The sequence below is a fragment of the Marmota marmota genome, unplaced genomic scaffold (assembly GCF_001458135.2).
Source record: "Marmota marmota marmota unplaced genomic scaffold, marMar, whole genome shotgun sequence".
NCBI lineage: Eukaryota > Metazoa > Chordata > Mammalia > Rodentia > Sciuridae > Marmota > Marmota marmota.
The window spans coordinates 2,959,299-2,980,118 of NW_026000249.1; the positions used below are offsets into that span (position 1 = coordinate 2,959,299).

Genomic DNA, 20,820 nt, shown 5'->3' on the forward strand with positions numbered 1-20,820 from the left:
ACTTTACTGTTCTGGATGGGCTCTCCCCTTCCAGGGCCTCTTTAGGTCAGTTACCATTTATATGTAAGAAAACTATTAATTTTTGCATATTACTTGCATAGCAGAGTTCTTTGATAAGGAGGTGTTTGATTTTTAATTTTTTTTAGTTGTTGATGGGCCTTTATTTATTTATTTATTTATATGCAGTGCTGAGAATTGAATTCAGTGCCTTATACATGCTAGGCAAGCACTCTACCACCGAGCCCCAGCCCCAGCCCTAGCCCGAGGTGTTTGATTTTTATGCATATGTGGGTATCACTTGTTATGTGACCCAGGGGAAGTTCAATATCCTTTCCGCATCAATTTCAGTATTTGTAAAAATAAATGGGTAATAAAGGTTGGGATTGGGGCTCAGTGGTAGAGCACTCACCTAGCATGGGTGAAGCACTGGGTTAGATCCTCAGCACCACATAAAAATAAATAAGTAATGGTATTGTGTCCATCTACAACTAAAAAATATTTTTAAAAATGAGTAATAAGATATTTACTTCATTGTTTTCAATTAAAATGTTAATACATATGAGGCAGCTATAATAGTATCTGGCTCATAATAAACCCTCAGTAAATGTTACCTATTATTATTATTATTTTTTAAATATTTATTTATTTTAGTTGTAGATGGACACAAGACCTTTATTTTATTTATTATTTTTATGTGGTGCTGAGGACCAAACCCAGGGCCTCTCCCATGCTAGGCAAGTGCTCTACCACTGAACCACAACCCCAGCCCCTGTTATTATTGTATCTAGTAGTTTTTCAGGCAATTTAGGGCACCAGCAACTTCTCAACACAGTGTATTGATCCTGGTCATTATCAGCTGAGTTTTCTATGCCAAAGTCTGAATTTACCATATTTTTCAGACAGAACAGGTGGATTAAATAGCTTTAAATATAGTTACAGTATTTTGGCTTTACTTACTAAAGGCTCTAATAATCAGTTAAGAAAGGAATCATTCTCTTGGGGACCATGGTCTCAGAAGCAAGGCTTTATCTGACACTAAAATGCAAGTACGACTGGCCTTTTTTAAACTAAAGTGAATGAACCAAATAGTAGCTTAAAAACCAGCATCTCTTCCAGCTGGGTCCAAAACATGAGGTAAATTTAGACATGTCTCTGAGATATCTATAGAACTGGTGGTTATCAACCTGTGGTATTTTGTCCCTTGGGGGATATTTTGCAATGTCTAGAGACATCTGTGATTATCACAACAGAAAGGAAAGGAGGCAGTGCTGATGGTATCTAGTGGGTATATGGCAGGGATACAGCCAAACACCCTGCAATCTAAAAGAATTAGCTGGTCAAAAATATCAATACTGCCAAAGTTGAAAAACTCTGTTATAAAAAAGAAAATATTATTCTGACCAGTGGTTTGGACTTAGATGAAATATTTCCCCAATTATGGTGGTAGAAATAAGAGGAACCTAGTGGTTCTGCAAACCCCATGTCTGGGTGGTTTAAATAATCATGCTCCTCCTTGCTCCCCCCTCCCACATCATCTTTGTACTTGGAAACTCCAGGGCTGACAGCCTAGAGTCTCTGTGACTCTATGTTTCCTCCTGCCTATCTCTTCATCTCAGAAGACTCCAGATATAGAATCACTCCATGCAATCAAGAAAAGTATTTTAAGCATTGGAACAAATTGGAATAATTTAAGTAAGTTGATGTATGCACTGCTATAAGGGAGTGGGGAGGGAAAGAGAGGGAACCCGAATCATATGCAAACAGTTTTTAGAATATAAAGCAAAAATGTGGTAGTCTAAAATGTCAATTATTCAAAGATAAAGACTTTTAGTAACATTAGAAATGGTTTTCTGGAGTTCGTCTCTCTTTTACCTTTGAGGAAATAAATACTATTAATAGGTTATTTTCAATAACATATTTTAAAGCAATGTTTACAGCATGTTTTTAGGCTACAGTATGTTGGTGTCTTTGTGATGTCAAGTTCAATGTCTGTTTTTATCTTAGTTGATGCTATTGAGTCCATCTCAGGCTGATCTTGGTACCTCTCATGCTCTTCCCTCTTCCACCAGACCTCTATATTCCATTTTGGAAGAAGACTCAAAATGGTAAGAAAGCCAAGAGATCTGTAAAATTGTTATCTGTGATCTTTGGGGGAAGAACTAAAACCAGCTGGAAAGAATAATACTTAACATTGTATTTTGGCTATTTCCCAGGGGAAAACAGTTTTGTGATATTTCATAATAGAGGTTAATTGGGAAAGCATTTCATATTTTCAGATTAATCAACACTTTCTCTGTCCAACTTCCTACAAAAGTTATATATGTGTGCTGTAGTGAGCAGGGGCAGATATTTGGACTGGAGACATGGCTTCTATAGATCTCATTTCTTCATCCTACATTTTTAGCTTTGAAGCAATACCAATCACTGAAGTTACTTTGAGCTTCATGCAGCATATGGTAGGTTGAATGACTACATAGATAGGACAGGGTGGGATGAATATAGGACTAAGTTTCCACCAACCTCCAAGCTTGGTGCTGTTAAAAAAGAAAAGAGCTGGCAAATAGTTAAAGTGGTACTATTAGAACTATTGTAACAGGGGAAGAGAGACCTCAGTCAGTATAGAACTAGACTCAATTCCAAATATAGCAAGAATAAGTGGGAATTAGGGAGCAGAATGGTGTCAGGGGATGGAAAATTATTGAGAGGAAACTTCAGGGATTAGGATATTCTGGTTAAAGTGATCTGGAAAGATTCTTACTGGAGGCAGGCCAGGGGGATCAGACATTTCCTGGGGAATGGTGGGGGATGAGGAATTTGATCAAATGCTAAAGGTGCTCACAAACCAAGGTATGGGGGAGGATTCTCAAAAAAAAAAAAAAGAATTCTTGCTCAAATCAGGCAATGCAAAGATGGATAGAATGGTCCTTAGAGGCTTCTGGGCTTAGAAGAGACTGACTAAAGTTTTGTCAAGGAGAGTCTTTGTCAGTACTGGCTCTCCCAATCACTATCTGGGGGAACTTGTGCCTATCACCAAGGCTTCTGAAGCTTGATTTCTCTGATTATAAAATGAGCATTAGAATATCCTCCTCAATTGCCTTCAGAGCCATTGTGAGGTTCAAATAAAAATGTATTTGTTCAAGTCCTCTGCAAGTGGCATGATGCAAGTATAAGCAAACAGGTATGCCAAAATTAAGTAAGAAAGAGACATTAGTGGCCTTTTCCTTAAATTGTTTTCTCATCCAAATTAGATGTGATGAAGAGTATTCACCAGGAACCCTCTGCAACCTCTGGATCTGAATGTTGGCTCTTGGGCTTATTTTGTATCTAAGATCTCATGAAACGTTAACCATGAGGCTATTCTGCTACAAAGGAAATGACTGTTTATAGTTTCATTTCCTCGAACCCCAGATGTCTATTTTATTGCACACATGTGTGTACAATTGTCTTTGCCTCTTGAGGGATGACATGATAGTAGTGATGAGAGTCAAAAGAGCTCACATTCTTGACCATTTAGTATAGATCAAGCATCATGCTAAGGGCTTGATATACATGCTTCTGTTTCAGTCTCAAAGCAGTCCTGTGAGGTACAGATGAGGAAACTGAGACCTCACAAGAGTAAGGAGCTTGAGGATGTGGGCAGCCTGATTCTTTGAAAGGGGGGCCCAAGGTCTCTAAGTTTTTAAATCAAGCCTGGCATGCACTTTTACCCAGCAGACACTCAATAAATGTAGGTTTGATTATGATCTTACTATTTAAGAGAATAGGGGAAGTTGGCATATCTCTTATACAAAAAGACATTAAAAATAATTTTCAAAAGAATAAATATACAGGCTGGGCATGTAGGCACGTGCCTGTAATTCCAGTGGCTTTAGAGGCTGAGGCAGGAGAATCTCAAGTTCAAAGCCAGCCTCAGCAAAAGTGAGATGCTAAGTAACTCAGTGAGACCCTGTCTCTAAATAAAACACAACATAGGGCTGGGGATGTGGCTCAGTGGTTGGGTATTCCTGAGTTCAATCCCCAGTACCAAAACAGAAAAAAAAGAATAAATATACCAGGCCCCCAAAACACAGAGAAAATATTCAACCTTACTAATAGACATGTCAGATCCTTTAATCTGGAAATCTGACTTCTAGAAACTCTTCTCAAAGCAATGATCAGGTTTGTGGTGAACCATTTTACCAAGTCAGTGTATGCAGCAGGGCAAAGGATGTATCTCAGGTCCCTTGTTGGGGAGGGCTTAATTCATTGTGGTCCACCCATTAAAGGAATCATATGTAACCATTTAAATTCTATTTTTAAGAGGATACTGAATGACATAATAAAATATTCATGTTATAATGTTAATTTTAAAAAGCAAACTAGAATCAGTAACTGTTGTGTATTCCTGATGTTTTTAATGCACATCTTAGATAAGTGCTGGGTGATTACTAAAAGTTAGACCATCTTTGAAGATGTTTCACATACATAAATGTGTTACATATTTTAATTTCACCAAAAAATCCCTGTATTATGATCATTTTACAGTTAGGAAATACGAGTCTTATGAGGCAAAATTATTTATGAAAGTCTGAGAGCTCTTATGAGGTAGAATATGAATTTAACACCAAATCTTTCCACTGACAAAGCCCTGGCTCTTACTAAAATGTTTCTCACTATGTGAAATAGATGCAGGGATGGGGAAATCCACATTAGAAGGAAACATATCAAAATGTTAAAGCTAAGAAATTTTTAAAAATAAAAATATTAAGTTACCTTAACTATAGCTAATTTCTTTATGGCTAAATAAAGGGATAGTAAGGTTATCTATTTACTAAATTAATAATTATTTAAAAATTCAAAGTAGCAAGGACTGAAACAACTTACTGAGACTCCGACTCAAAATAAAAAATAAAAAAGAGCTGGGGATGTGGCTTAGTGATTAAGGACCCCTGGGATCAATCCCTGGTACAAAAAAAAAAAAGAAGTTTGAAGGGTTTGCTGAAATCAAAAACATTATTACAGATTAATCAACCAGACTCTTCACAGCCTGAGTATAGAACATTTTGACATCAGAAGTTTATCAAAGCTTAGGATTAAGACTGGCAAGCTCTGGCCTATGGGTCATATCAAGCCTGCCATTTGTTTTTGTACAGCCCACAAAATGTTTTTTTATGTTTTTAAATGGTTGAAACATAATGAAGAAAAATTACTATTTCATGATACCTAAAAGTTATATGAAATTCAAATTTAAGTTCCCACAAATTAGCAAGGATGGTGGAATGTAATGGACATCATTATACAAAGTATATGAATGAAGACTTCAAAAAAAAGTTCCCACAAATAGTTTTATCATTTGTATACTTGTTTATATGTTTATAACTGCTTTTGCACTCTGATGGCCAACTTCTCAAAGAATTAAATAGGGAGAGAGACTGTGTAACCTCCAAAGCCTAAAATATTTACTAACTTGCCCTTTGTAGAAAAAAATTGCCAATCTGTGACTTATGGAAAACAGGGGATAAGGTTTAATGTCACATGTTTAATATCTTAGGGTCTTTGGTGACTGTTGTAATACATAATAGCTGCTAAATTCCTAATATACATAAAACCACTTGATGTAATTATATTCTTTTCATTTGAAAACTAAATCCATTAGGCTAAAATGGTAAGAAGCAAATGATTTTTTAAAAACTATTTATTTATTTATTTACAATACTGGAGATTGAACCCAGGGCCTGGCATGCACTAGGCAAATTCTCTACCACTAAGCTACATTTCCAGCCTTTGTTATTTTGAGATAGGGTCTGACCAAATTACCCCGCTGGCCTTGAACTTGTGATCCTCCTACCTCCGTCTTCTGAATCGCTGGGATGACAGGTGTGTACCACCATGCCAGGCTAAGATGTCTCTCCCTTTTAAAAAGTGTGTTACACCATCGTACTTCAATTTTGTTATTGTTATAAAATGAGACTTTGATACCAATGGTTTTTACACTTCACAGAGATTAGCCTATGATTAGAAATATTTCAGAACTCTCAAAAAGGGGATATTGGGTGAGAAATCTGTTAGGGAAATTCCTAGTAGAAGTTCAGTGTATAAATAAATATCACTTAAGCAACTTCCCTAATTCAAAGTTCTTGATTAACCCCTAGAGAGACATACAAAGCACAAACCTAGTTACCAAATAATTCAATAACATCAACATATCATGAAAGTAGAAGTCCTCTTCCCCCAGAAAAGGCATCCCTCATTCCATTCCCCAGAAGAAATTGCTGCTAAAGGTCACTTGAGTAATCTTCCACTTCTCTTTGCAAATACAAACACATGTACATATATTCAACATAAATTGATCATATGCTACATATGATTTTGATACTGCTTTTAAAATCCACTTTATTTTTATAGTCATAGTAGGTCTTACACAGCTTGTCATGTCAACACCTATAGCTCTACCACATTCTTCTTAGGGAACATTTCATATCCCACTATTGGTGATTTCTCATTTTTAACCATTCTGCCAAATTGATTGGTTGTTATCCAGTTCTTCCCATTCTTACTATTTCAGAGAGCTTAATCAAACTAATAGTCTTACCTGAAGACATATAATGTTTAGTTAATATTATCAAAAGTTGTATTTGCTTGTTTTCCCCTTCTGTGGAATCCTTAAGATGTTAATGGTGTTTAAAACTTTGCTTAGGCCATTTTGAAATGGCAGTAGTTTGAGGTTCTGGGGGGCTATGAAGACCCATTGACTAAACTGCAGATCCACATTATACCATGTGCATTTGCAGTAGATAAGTTTCAGGGAACTCCAAGCCAACAATCAGTCATAGAGTCTGCACACTAGAAACGGACTTTGCAGGCCCATTAGTTCAACCCCCATAGTCTATAGATGAAAAAGGCAAGGTTTAAAAGAATTCGGTCAGTAGCTCTAAGAGGCTGAACCCTGGCCTGACTGTTCACAAGATTGATAACTCCCAAAATAAATAAACGAGGAGAATTCAGATGAATCCTGGCATGGCTCTAATTTGTTACAAGACACAAGCTACTTGACCTCACTTCCTCATTTTTTGTTTTTTGCCATCTACTAGTTTCCAGTTACATACATCTCCTTCTCATTCCTGATATCACAACCATATATCTCTTACAAGCTTGCAAAGTTTTGAAGATAAAAATGCTGTATGCAAAGCACAAAGTTCGGAACATCTTGGTTAATGTTTCTTCCTGTTGGTAATCATATTTCTACAACTGTAAACATTCTGGTGGAAATATAATATAGATCTAAAATCAGGAGAATTCAGTTCAAATACAAACTCAAGTCCTGCCACCAAAATGGTGCGTCTGAATGAACAGGTTTTGCCACTTTGAAGATTTATTTATTCAAGCTTTTGTTTGCAGGGTGGGCAAGCAGCATTACATTTAGATATAACTAAATGTTATTGTCTCACCATATATTTTCCTGATAACAGAGGAAGTTCTGTTCACAAGAGAAAGTCAGGGCTTCTGGTGACTCAGCCATGGTTAGTAAATGAGTAGGAATGGGGTCTGACTCATCACCAGTCCCCTACTTTGTCTAACACAGTACCTTGCACAGAGTAGGTTCCCAGTTCTATTTGTTGAATGATTACATAAGGGTAGAATTTCCTATTATGAAGGTAAAGCTCAAGGTGCCTTTAAGAATATAAATTCATAAATTGCCCCCAATGTAGCACAGCTATATCCTATGTCCATAGGATACAATTCACAAGAAATACAGCATCTGAAAAATGTTTCTGCTTTTTTTCCCTTCAACTTAGTTCTACTCAAAACATAAATACCACTTTTTTAATATTTGGAAAATTTATTATGAAAACATACAGCCCTGCCCCCCCCACACCCCCTAAAAAATAGGACAAAACAGAAATATCAAAGTGCCAAGAATCACTAACTGAAAAGGAAATTGACTAAACTGCAGATCCACATTATACCATGGGCATTTGCCATTAACTGTCTCAGGCAACTTGAACATAGATGGGTCAAAACCAAGTTTGAATCTTGGTTTGAAATTGACTCTCAGATCTGTGCTTCCTCATCAGTAAAACAGGAATATTTACATGCCTTTTCAATTTCAGTGTGAGAGACCAGTGATGCAATAGAAGTAGTGTGTCTGCCTTAACACCTGGCATACAATAAGTAGGGAATAAAAGTCACTATTTTGATACTAACACACACACATACATACACACACACACACGATTGAAGGCCGCACAATCTGAATTCTACATTTTCCACTTTAACAAATGATGTGATTTAGTAAGAGAATAGAAACACCTGTGCATACAAAAATTACACACTCCCATTTCTACCATAATTAGTTCACTAATTGAGCATCCAAATTTACCCAGTGTATTTGCATGTGTAATTAGCTATGATTCATCAGCAAAGCCAGGCCTATGTCATGGTGTACTATGCTATTTTACAAATCAAATTACTAAAAGATGCATGACTTTAGGCACTCATTGACCCAAAAAACAGGCAAAACAAAATTACATGGATTGTTTACATCACTTAAAAAATTAGACCTGGCTCAGAATGGAACTTTTACATTTTAAAATAATATGATTTGAAGCTAAGTACGTCTGAAGCTGGTTGGAAAGGGGGAATTTCCACACTTAAAAAGTTCCATTGGCATAAAGGAATATTTCACATTTTGAAACCATGCTCTCCAAAAGATCCCTTAAGTTAGGAAGCCTCAAAGGTATCTTTCTCTTTAAATAATAAATTTAGAAAGGCTTTGTTCATTGAGCTCATTTTCTCCTTCACCTGCTTGATCAGAGCCCAAATTCCTCATTGCAGTTGATCTTCCTCCTGGCATGAGTCCTAGAACGCTAACTTGTTGATATCTTCAATTCCCAGTCTTTCAGCCCAGCCATCAAGGAGAGCTAAGAGACACCTTGTTTGCCATATAACATTCCAAGGGCTTGGGCTCAACTATTGAGCATAGAACAGGACTAACCTTGTCCTGGTTGTGCCTGTTCCCAGGTGATACAAATAAACCCTGTACTTCCACTGGTGGTTCAGGATGGAAGGGATAGAACTTCTGAGAAAAAGGGTGAGGATGGAATTTCCCTGATCTCCACTGCCCATACCCTTCTAATGACACCAGCTGCTTTTCTTCTGTGACACTAATTCCACTTCAACCCTTCCTTTAGAGGACCCAGTCCTTTCTAGTCTCTCCTTATTCACTTTATAAAATCTGACCTTCAGAAAAAAAAATCTTTCTAGTGATGATAGTTTAACATGGGACTTCTATGGGATTTTTTTTTTTAAGTTTCAAGCTTTGATTTCCTCAGCAAATGCTGATCATGCACTCACTATGTAGCATTATGATGAAGTGTAAATAAGGTGCCTGAACCTGAAGTGTCCCTTGCCTGTAGAGAGATGAAGACAGCACAGTAGAAGGGCTGGAGGGAAGGCTCTGTGTTTGAATTACCTGGAAACTGCCTTGGTGTGTTGTAGCATCTCTGCTTTTCACTTTCTTCACTGAAAATGAACATATCTCTTAGAATTGGGAGAAGGAGTGAATGATTTTGAAATTAGCCACATGTGAATGGATTTACAGGCTTTTCAGGTAATCCCACTTCTCCTTGGTAGACTTGGATTGAATTTTCTTTATGTTAAGTCTATGCACAAGTTTAACACAGCCTAAATTTTATCCAGACCAGGGGTCTGCAAACTGTGACCTGCAGGCTACATCTGTTCTGCCACCCATTTTTGAAGAACTGAGTTGAGGATGGTCTTGTAATTTGAATCACATTAGAATTACATTCTACGTAGTTACCTAAGCATCTCCATAAGATCCTCAATTTCACCTAAAGTATTATGTTTATATAGAAAGTTTGCCAACTCTTGGTCTCGACAAACCTCTAACAGAAATTTCTGGGATGATGAACACATTCTGTATCTGTATCTTGCAATACAGTAACCACTAGCCTAATGTGGCTTTTGTGCAGTTAAAATAGAGTTAGTGTGACTGAGAGACTGAATTTTAATTAATTTAAAACTAAATAGCAACATGTGACTAATGGCTATCACATTAGAGCAGCTCTAGAGAACTTCAAATGCAAAGACTTTGTTTTCTGTCTGCTCTCTGGGTTCTGTGTTCCTCACTTTCAATTTAATCAACTATCCTGAGGCTCTCTAAGTCAATGGGGAGGTAACACTCTTAATCAGATTTTTGCCCTGGACTGGCTTTTAATGTCTGCTAGAAAATGCTTAATGGAAAGTGCTTGAAAAATGCATGTGGACATAGGCTTATTTTCTCTAAGGCTGCTACTTTGATTCTATCCATTACATCTGTCTTAGTTTGGGAAAAAGTAGTTGGCTTTTTCAACTTAACCAGGCCTCAGATTTTAAAAAGTCATAATCAACTTAGTGTTCAGGCTGCAGGTAGACAAAATCTCTTTTATCAAAGTTCTGTTTCCTTCCAGTTCTTCTTTGAAGACTGGCCAACTTCAGCACTAGTTCATTTTTTCTCATAGGACTGCTGAAAAACAGCAAGAAGCTACCAACACATAACCATCATTATGAATATTGCCAAACCATTTCTCCTAGAGTAAAGTTATAATTGGCATATGTTCTGCCTTCCAAGATTTTCCAGGTGATAGTTTATGAAGTGTCTTTCAATAGTATAATATGGGCTATCAGCTTTCCATCCTCCAATACCTGAGTCTTTCTTGCTTATAGACTGATGAAATCAACATTAGATAATTTAGATTCTCTCATGGGCAGCAATTTATTTACAAATTCTATATTGGTTAAAATTATGATTGTGTGCCAAGCATGGTGGTGCATGCCTGTAATTCTAGCTACTTGGGAGGCTGAGGTAGGAAGATCACAAGTTCAAAGCCAGCCAGCCAGCCTCAGTAACTTTGTGAGGCCCTAAGCAACTTGTTGAGAACTTGTCTCAAAATTAAATAATAATAATAATAATAATAATAATAATAATAATAATAATAAAGGCTGGGAATGTGACTCAGTGGTTAAGACCCTCTGGGTTTAATTCCTGGTACTAAAAAACTATTAGGTTTGTGTTTGTGCAATGAAAATCCAGTTAGCATTGATGTACCATAACTATTTTCTGCTTTATCATTAACTCCTAGAAATCAGTAATTCAGAACCATTATTTCTATTCTGCTCTATGAGGTCACACAGGAATGATCTGGACACTCTGGATCATCCACCTTGTTGCTTCACTATCCCTAACTTGTTTCCCTCATTTGCATCATCTAAGATGGCTGCCTACAACATTCACATTATAAGAAGCCACATGGAAGTAGATGGGAGGAAGGGGAATAGCTCCATTGTTTAAGGACATGTGCCAGAGATTGCATGCCTCACTTTCTCTCACATCTCATTGACCTAGTCATAGGTTCACACTTAACTGCAGTGGAGTCTGGGAAATATAATAATTTTACAGAGTGGTGGATGCCCAACTAAAAATGGAGAATCTGTCACTATGAGATGAGGCAAGTGGGGAAAATGTATTGGGAATATATTGCAATTGCTAAACTCTGATGATAATAGAAAGAAGTAATTGTTAGTATTAAAAAATACCAAATGGAATAAGAACAACATACATTTAAACTACACATAACACAAGTGTCAGAATCTTGTCTGAAAAGAATTAATGGTTTTCTACATTGTAGACTCCTGTTGATTCCAGAAGTATAACCTGAAGGAACCTTCTCTGAGGGGAATTATTCTCCTGCAGAATAAACATTAAATGAATAAGCCTATAAATCAGTAAGATAATTTCTGACTGTGCTAAGTAGTATGAAGGAAATAAAGCAATGTAGTATAATACAATGTATGCCTCTCTGTGTCTCAATTGACTCATCTGTATAATGAAGACACACAGGTTTACAATTCCAAAATCCCAAAGCTGAAAGTTGTGTCCTAACTCAGTTGAAAGCAATATGTCATGATCTGAGTTGCTCTCTGGGCCCCAATATGTATTATATATACAGGGTATATGTGTCATGTTACCTTCTGAAATCAGTAAAAATCTGAAATCCAAAACACAAAGGTTTTGGATAAGCGACTGAAAACCATTAGAACCCTCTCATTTGGTTATTGTGAGGATTAAATGAGTTAGTATATATAAAGTACTTAAAATGATGCCTGGTAAATGCTGCCTAAGTTCACTACTATTACTATCATGATCACTACTACTACATGGGAGGTTATTTAGATTAATTGGTCAGGGAATTCTTCTCTGCAGATTGTCACCTGAGCAGACACCTAAGAGGTGGTAATGACCTGGCCATGGGAAGAGAAGGAGAAAGAAAATCTCAAAAAGAGGGAACACCAAGTATCAGGATTGAGAAGGTTATAAGCTTGGCTCCAATGCAGAAATGAAAAGAGGTGGCCAGATGGCTGATATGTGTTGAAAGAGGGGAAAGCTGGTTCAAGGTTAGAGAGGTAGGTTGGAAGCAGAATATACACACAATAAAGAATGGAAAAAACTTTGGATTTCATTCAGAGTGTAATTAGGAAGTCATTTTAGTTGATTGGATTTGTGTTTATAGAGAATGCTCTGATGCTGATTAATGAATGAATTTTAGAGAAGGGGAAGCAGGGAGATCCATTTGGAGTCTACTGCAGGAGTCCAGGTAAAATTGAATGACTACTTGGATTAGAAAGGTGGGAGTAGATGAGCAAAAAAGTAGACACGTGAAGAGAAAATTTAGAAGGTGGTAAAAGTTTTCTAATTAATTTTACACTTGAATTTATAACACCAGTATGTAAAAGCTAAAACTTTCAGTCATTGTCAGGTGTGTTAAACCAAGTGGTATGATGCACTCAGTACATACAGGCTTTACAAGAGCAATTCTGTATATCTCTCCTCATTGCACAAGTAGCTTGAAATAGGCCGTGGTGAAAATATTTACACCATGGACATTGACACATGCTATGAATCAGGACTTGACAAGTGAGAGCATTTTGCTGGCAGGGGAGAAGGAAGGCCAATCATTTAACATTTATCTGCACACCACTGGTTAAGATGTGACTTTATTTTCTACAATAATACTTCTTTAGTGCCTCCATTTTAATTGATCACAAAAGTACTTAAACTAGAAACACCCTGGGAAGCTTGGTTGGTAATTACTGGCTCAATCATTTAATGTTTTTAAATCAGTTAATTCAGGTATACTCCCACTTCTACCTAGGGTCTCATATATGTTCATGGGAATGGGTTGGGAAGAGAGCACCTGTTTCATGATTGTCCTTTATTCATGTTGGGCTCCTCTGGAATAGAGCGTGCCTCCCTGGACCACAATATCACTCTTAGCAGCAGTATCTATTGCCTTCAGATAGTATGATCCAAGCACCCATCATGCTTTTTAAAGAAGCATAGCCAGGGTAGGGGTCCAAGGTCTGGGAGCCTATAATCAAGGCCCATGCATAACATTCACTCTACTTCTCTCCTTTGTCTCTTCTAAAATATTTCCTCCTATCTTGACTCATCCTCTCCTCCCTGAGTAGTGAACACTTTCCCTGTATGTTTGAGTAATTGTGATGCTCTAGGAAGATGTGCCATATTTATCTAAGGTCTTCTTGTATCCCCTGGCCCATTACCATATATTCCCAGGTATCTGCATGTTATAGTAACATAGCCTTAAATAATTCTGGTGGATGAAGAAGGTAGGAAAGAGTATGGCAAGTGGGGGGACTTGAAAGTCAGTGAACTTGGGTTTAGCAGTAAGAAAGGCTGGTACAGGAGTTATATCAGGTAGACCTAGACAAGGAGGCAAGGGGAAAAGTTATGGAAGACTTAGAATCCATGATAAAAGCTCATGCTATAAAACGTGAGAATAAAACAGAAAAAGAAAATAATTTTAAAGACTACACAGCAAGACAATCACTTATTAATGTTTGGGAATCTGGATGGATAATGTGGATTGGAAGAGTGAGGGCATAGGGACTAGGCTTTGGAGTAGACCAAGGCCCAGCTGGTGTTGTGTCAGCTAAAATGGGAAAGCAAGGAGGGTGTTGAGAAGTGTAATGGAGGAGGTCAGCTGTAATTGATGAATGGTTTTAATGATGTGGAAGAGAGGACAGGGTTGTGAAAGGTAAAGAGGACAATTTTGTTCCCTTACCTTCAATGCACTTGTGGGTTGCATGTAAAGATGGGTTCAAAAGCCATTTTGAGATCCTTCTGAGCTATATTGCATTGGAGAATAAGAAAGCTGGGGTAAATTTTGCTTATTTACCTCCTTTTAGTGGAATTAAGGGAAGTAGGAATTTGATTTATTAGATATCAACATGATTGATTGTCCATTGAGAGTGCAAAATCATTAGGTGAGCCAGAGCCTACTGTAGAAACATAGTCTGGATTGTTCCATGTATAATTACTAGTAAAACTAACACCAGCATTTCAAAGTAAAATACTGATAGAAATCCTGAAATATGACAACAAGTTCATGTTTGAACCTCCTTCTAAGGCAGGGCCACTTGAAATTCATATGCTGATCAGCGAAGTTCTTCAGTGCTTCTCATCTTGCCATTTAAGGCTCAGTTTTCCAGGGTTGCAGTGTCTTTCCTGCTAAACCTAAATGCCCAAGAATCATCTTTCAGGGTAGATTCCTGTGTGTCCCATTTTGCCCATTTTGCCATTTTTTGGTTATGCTTATAATCTCAACATAATCCTTTATGACTGACCCCCTTATCCCCTGTAAGTATCCACTTGATCAATTATATTACTCTAATTATGGATCACCCAGGTAAATTTATGTAATGTAAACCAAATGGATTGGGAAAAACATTCATCCTCAAATCATTTTGGAGGTGATTTCTGGAATTATTTCCAAAAACAGTCCATGAGAAGAACCAGTTTATAGAATGGCAGTAAGGCAGTGCCAAAATGGCAGGAGTGTATTTGATAATCAAATGCCATTTGTTAAGTGGGTGACCTTGGGAAAACCAGTTAATATTACTAATCTGTGCCTTAATTTGTAATATAGGGAAAATGGATCTCTTATATTTTCTTATTTAGAGTATTATGAGGTTTGAATATTATGAAAGTCTCTTGAAATGTGTACCAGGGCATGGTGAGCAAGTAAACATTAATTGTACTTAAGTCCTTTTATTTTTCCCGTGCTAGGGATGGAACCCGGGGCCTCCCACATACTAGGCAAATATTTTACCACTGAGCTACATCCCTAGCCTGTACTAAAATCTTAATGTGTGGTTCTTTTCAGATGCATATGCATTTTTCACATTCCTTGACCCCCCAAATTTAAGACTTCGATAGCTAATTGTTGACTCCTTCTTGTTGTGGTATTCTATTTAACAACAAATCAGAAAAAAGTCTGCTTTTGCACAATAAAAGATATTTTGCTAGAAAGTTAAGGTGCCCAAAACTGAATATGTGACCAAATTATGGAAAACCTCAGTGATTGACAAATACTGTCCCGAGGTGTGCTATTTAGATAGCTAAGAACAAGATCTAAATTGTTTATTTTACAGAGAGGTAACAAATGGGACTTTCAAATTCTGATTACTAGCATATTTTAGAACAATGGTTTGTTCTTTTTTTATATTTTCAGGTGTTTCCAATGTGGACATTGAAGAGACAATTTCTTATCCTTTTAAACATGATCCTAATTTCCAAACTCCTTGGGGATAGATGGTTTCCAAAAACTTTGCCCTGTGATGTCACTTTGGACGTTCCAAAGAACCAAGTGACTGTGGACTGCACAGACAAGCATTTGACAGAAATTCCTGAAGGTATCCCTGCCAACACCACCAACCTCACCCTCACCATTAATCACATAGCCAGCATCTCCCAAGACTCCTTCCATAGGCTGGACCATCTGATAGAGATTGATTTCAGATGCAATTGCATACCTCCTCGAATGGGGCCAAAAAACAATGTGTGTACCAGGAGGCTGCAGATTAAACCTAAAAGCTTTAATAAACTCACTTATTTAAAATCCCTTTACCTGGATGGAAACCAGCTTCTGGAGATACCTCAGGATCTTCCTCCCAGCTTACAGCTTCTGAGCCTTGAGGCCAACAACATCTTTTCCATCATGAAAGAGAATTTAACAGAACTTGCCAGCATAGAAATGCTCTACCTGGGCCAAAACTGTTATTATCGCAATCCTTGTAATGTTTCATTTTCAATTGAGAAAGATGCCTTCCTAAACCTGACAAATTTAAAAGTGCTCTCCCTGAAAGATAACAACATCACAACTGTCCCCACTGTTTTGCCATCTAATTTAATAGAACTGTATCTTTACAACAACATCATTACAGAAATCAAAAAAGATGATTTTAGTAACCTCCACCAATTGCAAATTCTTGATCTAAGTGGAAATTGCCCTCGTTGTTATAATGTTCCATTTCCTTGCACACCTTGTGAAAATAATTCCCCCCTAAAGATCCATGATAATGCTTTTGATGCATTAACAGAATTAGAAGTTTTACATCTACACAGTAACTCTCTTCAGAATGTGCCCCCAGCATGGTTTCAAAAAATGAAGAAACTTAAAGAACTAGATCTTTCCCAAAACTTCTTGGCCAAAGAAATTGGGGATGCCAAATTTTTGCATTCTCTCCCCAACCTCATCCAACTGGATCTGTCTTTCAATTATGAACTTCAGGTCTATCAGGCATTTATAAATCTATCAGATGCATTTTCTTCTCTGAAAAAACTAAAGATTCTGCGGATCCAAGGATATGTCTTCAAAGAGCTGACAAGCAGAAATCTCTCTCCATTACGTGATCTTCGTCATCTTGAAGTTCTTGATCTTGGCACTAACTTTATAAAAATCGCTAATCTTAGTATATTTAAACAGTTCGAAGGATTGAAAGTCATAGACCTTTCAATGAATAAAATATCACCTTCAGGAGAAGTTGGCTTCTGCTCTAACTCCAGAAGTTTTGCAGAAAGTCCTTGGCCCCAGGTACTTGAAACATTCCATTATTTCAAATATGATGAGTCTGCAAGAAGTTGCAGGTTCAAAAACAGAGAGGCTCCTTCTTTCTTGCTTTTTAATGAGGATTGCCACATGTATGGGCAGACCTTGGACCTGAGTAGAAATAGTATATTTTTTATCAAGTCTTCTGATTTTAAGCATCTTTCTTTTCTCAAATGCCTTAACTTGTCAGGAAATAACATTGGCCAAACTCTTAATGGCAGTGAATTCCAACCATTAGTCGAACTGAAATATTTAGACTTCTCTAACAATCGACTTGATTTACTCTATTCAACTGCATTTGAGGAACTTCACAAACTGGAAGTTCTGGACTTAAGTAGCAACAGCCATTATTTTCAATCAGAAGGAATTACTCACATGCTTAACTTTACCAAGAACCTAAAGTTTCTGAAGAGATTGATGATGAATAACAATGGCATCTCTACCTCCACTAGTAGGATCATGGAAAGTGAATCTCTTCAAATTCTGGAATTCAGAGGAAACCACCTGGATGTTTTATGGCGAGATGGTGATAATAGATACTTACAATTCTTCAAGAATCTGATAAACTTAGAGGAATTAGACATCTCTAAAAATTCCCTGAGTTTCTTGCCTCCTGGAGTTTTTGATGGTATGCCTCCAAACCTAAAGACTCTCTTCTTGGCCCAAAATAGGCTTAAATCTTTCAACTGGGGAAGACTCCATCTTCTGAAGAATCTGGAAATTTTGGACCTCAGCCACAACCAATTGATGACTGTCCCAGAGAGATTATCCAACTGTTCCAAAAGTCTCAAGAAACTGATTCTTAAGAATAATCAAATCAGGCACCTGACAAAGTATTTTCTAAAAGATGCTTTCCAGTTGCGATATCTAGATCTCAGTTCAAATAAAATTCAGGTTATCCAGAAGACTAGCTTCCCAGAAAATGTCCTTAACAATCTGCAGATGTTGCTTTTGCACCATAATCGATTTCTGTGCACCTGTGATGCTGTGTGGTTTGTCTGGTGGGTTAATCACACGGAGGTGACTATTCCTTACCTGGCCACAGAAGTGACTTGTGTGGGGCCAGGAGCACACAAAGGCCAGAGTGTGGTCTCTCTGGATCTATATACCTGTGAGTTAGATCTCACTAACTTGATTCTGTTCTCATTTTCCATATCTACAGCTCTCTTTCTGATGGTGGTTATGACAGCAAGTCACCTCTATTTCTGGGATGTATGGTATTTTTACCATTTCTGTAAGGCCAAGATAAGGGGGTATCAGCGTCTGCTATCAACAGGTTCTTGCTATGATGCTTTTATTGTATATGACACTAAAGATCCAGCTGTGACAGAATGGGTTTTTGAGGAGTTGGTGGCCCAATTAGAAGATCCACGAGAGAAACATTTTAATTTATGTCTGGAGGAGAGAGACTGGCTACCAGGGCAGCCAGTTCTGGAAAATCTTTCCCAGAGCATACAGCTTAGCAAAAAGACAGTGTTTGTGATGACGGACAAGTACGCAAAGACTGAAAATTTCAAGATAGCATTTTACTTGTCCCATCAGAGGCTCATGGATGAAAAAGTAGACGTGATTATCTTGATATTCCTTGAGAAGCCCCTTAAGAAGTCCAAGTTTCTCCAGCTCCGGAAGAGGCTCTGTGGGAGTTCTGTCCTTGAGTGGCCAACAAATCCACAGGCTCACCCATACTTCTGGCAATGTCTGAAAAATGCTTTGACCACTGACAATCATGTGTCCTATAGTCAGATGTTCAAGGAAACAGCCTAGTTTTTTTTTTTTTTCAAAATGTGACTATCTAACTTACTCAGGAGGTGCCTGGTTGCCTGAATTTTCTCATTAATTTTTCACCACAAGACTGCTTTGATATTCTCCAAGAATTAGAATTTCCTATGTTGGAGGAAAGTCACCAATGTATGACAAAGAAGTTGGAAAGATGGAATTTATGTAATATATCAAGTCTTCTTTCTTCTTTCTTTGTATCTCCATTTACATTTCAGCTTCTCATATCAACTCTTGTATAAAGTACTTTTGGAAGACAGATGGCAAGGAGAGAACATGAGGCTCTGATTCACCTGCAATTATGATCATTAAATATATGCACAATCTTGAAATTAAGAAGAACCATACTACTACCCTTAAGAAGTTGGCATATGGGCTGGGGCTGTAGCTCAGTGGTAGAGCACTTGCCTAGCATGTGTGAGGCACTGGGTTCAATTCTCAGCACCACATATAAATAAATAAATATAATAAAGGTATTGTATCCATCTACAACTAAAACATTTTTTAAAAAGATGTTGGCATGTTCAGAAATAGGTAAAAATACTAAATCTCTATGATACCAAACTGTACCAGAGTGAGTTTAGTGAAATAAAAACCCAGTTAACTCCTCAACAAATTGCTTGCTAGCACCCCTTCTGTGAAGACCAAATGTTGGTACCACACAGACAGTTACTGCTTTTGTGTCTCTTGTTCTTGTAGCTTGGGTCTGTTGATGGGCTTCATAGGGAAAAAGAAACATCATTACTATCCATGAACATGGTCTACCTATAGGTGGAAAAATAATTAAAACAATTTACCTTTATGCAAAATGATGTTCTTTACCTTTGATGATAATTTACTTGTGAAGTACTTTTATCTGAACTGCAAAATATTATATCCAAAGTAAATTAGCCTCATCAAATGATCTTTCAAACTACTTTGTTAACTAACACTATATATTTAAAAGTATCTGCAAACTTGATGCACCAATATTATGTGGTCTTGATGGTAAACCCCAAAAGAGGATGAAAAGGGCATGTATTTATGGTTATCAGAGATGAGAATTAGATGGTTGACAACTATACAAATTCCTTTTTATTTTTGAAGACAGGAAAAGAAGAATCAGAGGTTGATAAATCTTAACATTGAAAAAGTTTCATTTTCAAAAAAGAATCAAAACATTCTTAAGACAAACTGAGTATAAATTCACATGAGTTCAAAGTTTGAAATATGAAATCTGGCCAACTTGCTTTATTTTATAAAATAAAATTTCTACAAAGTTATCTGTGCCATTTGGAAAAATAGCATGCATATATTCAAATCCTGGAGCATTAGCTTAAAGAAATTGCATTTTCCTCATATGTGAAGATGCCAAAAGCTGTACTGTAAATGAATGCATACTATGTGAATTAATATAGTATAGTATATAAATTATCATAGTATCTGAATTACTTGCACAAGATATTTAATCGATTAATAGGAGTACACATTCCCAAAGGAATTTTTGGAATGATAGAGAGGTGATTAAGTTGCTAGAGTCAACTATTTCACAGCTTCTAGTAGCTTTGCTGTGCTCAATAGATTTTCCTTTTTTTGTGAAAACAAAGATAATGTTGGCTTTGGGCCATTATAAATTTTCTACTATTAAAACATAAAGTCATAAAGATTAAACTATTTTGGTGATTTATAAAATCATAAGTCACTTGAAGACAATTTAAACATCTTCTGAAATGGATTAAGAAGAAGGGAAATTAAAAAAAATAAGGCAACTCAGAAACCACAGCTTCTTTTGACATGAAGTTAAGTACGGTGGTTTGATGCAGAGAAAACAACCAAGAGCACACCAATCATGGTTTTTGTTTAATTCCTTTATGACTTTGACAAGTCACACTTTTAAATGAGGGCCCTCTGTGAAGTTTTGTGGGGCTGGAGCTGTCCATGGATGGCTCTGATCAAAAGCCATCACCTCAAGGTTCCAAGAGAACATGACTCCTAGGTCCCTCCATAAAGCTCAGAATAAAGAGCTTCTCTGCTGACTCACCTCTGGTTGGTTCTACCCCAGAAGGGACTCCTAACTTTTCCATAAATCCTGCTCCACCATCAATATTTGGCCCCCAGG

General features: G+C 37.1%; 1 protein-coding gene across 3 annotated transcripts; it reads left to right on the top strand.

The window, feature by feature from the left end:
* The first annotated feature begins 1,398 nt into the window (after positions 1 to 1,398).
* Tlr7 (toll like receptor 7) lies at positions 1,399 to 19,984 on the top strand. Of its 3 annotated transcripts, XM_048796486.1 has the most exons (4): positions 1,399 to 1,692; positions 2,005 to 2,105; positions 12,242 to 12,441; positions 15,570 to 19,984. In XM_048796486.1, exon 4 carries the CDS (start codon positions 15,579 to 15,581, stop codon positions 18,708 to 18,710), a length of 3,132 nt encoding a protein of 1,043 aa, XP_048652443.1. In that variant the 5' UTR covers positions 1,399 to 1,692; positions 2,005 to 2,105; positions 12,242 to 12,441; positions 15,570 to 15,578; the 3' UTR covers positions 18,711 to 19,984. The 3 variants fall into 3 exon arrangements, with proteins under 3 accessions (XP_048652443.1, XP_048652444.1, XP_015343515.1); XM_015488029.2 differs by lacking the exon at positions 12,242 to 12,441 and having other exon boundaries at positions 1,400 to 1,692; XM_048796487.1 differs by lacking the exons at positions 2,005 to 2,105; positions 12,242 to 12,441.
* Positions 19,985 to 20,820: the final 836 nt, after the last annotated feature.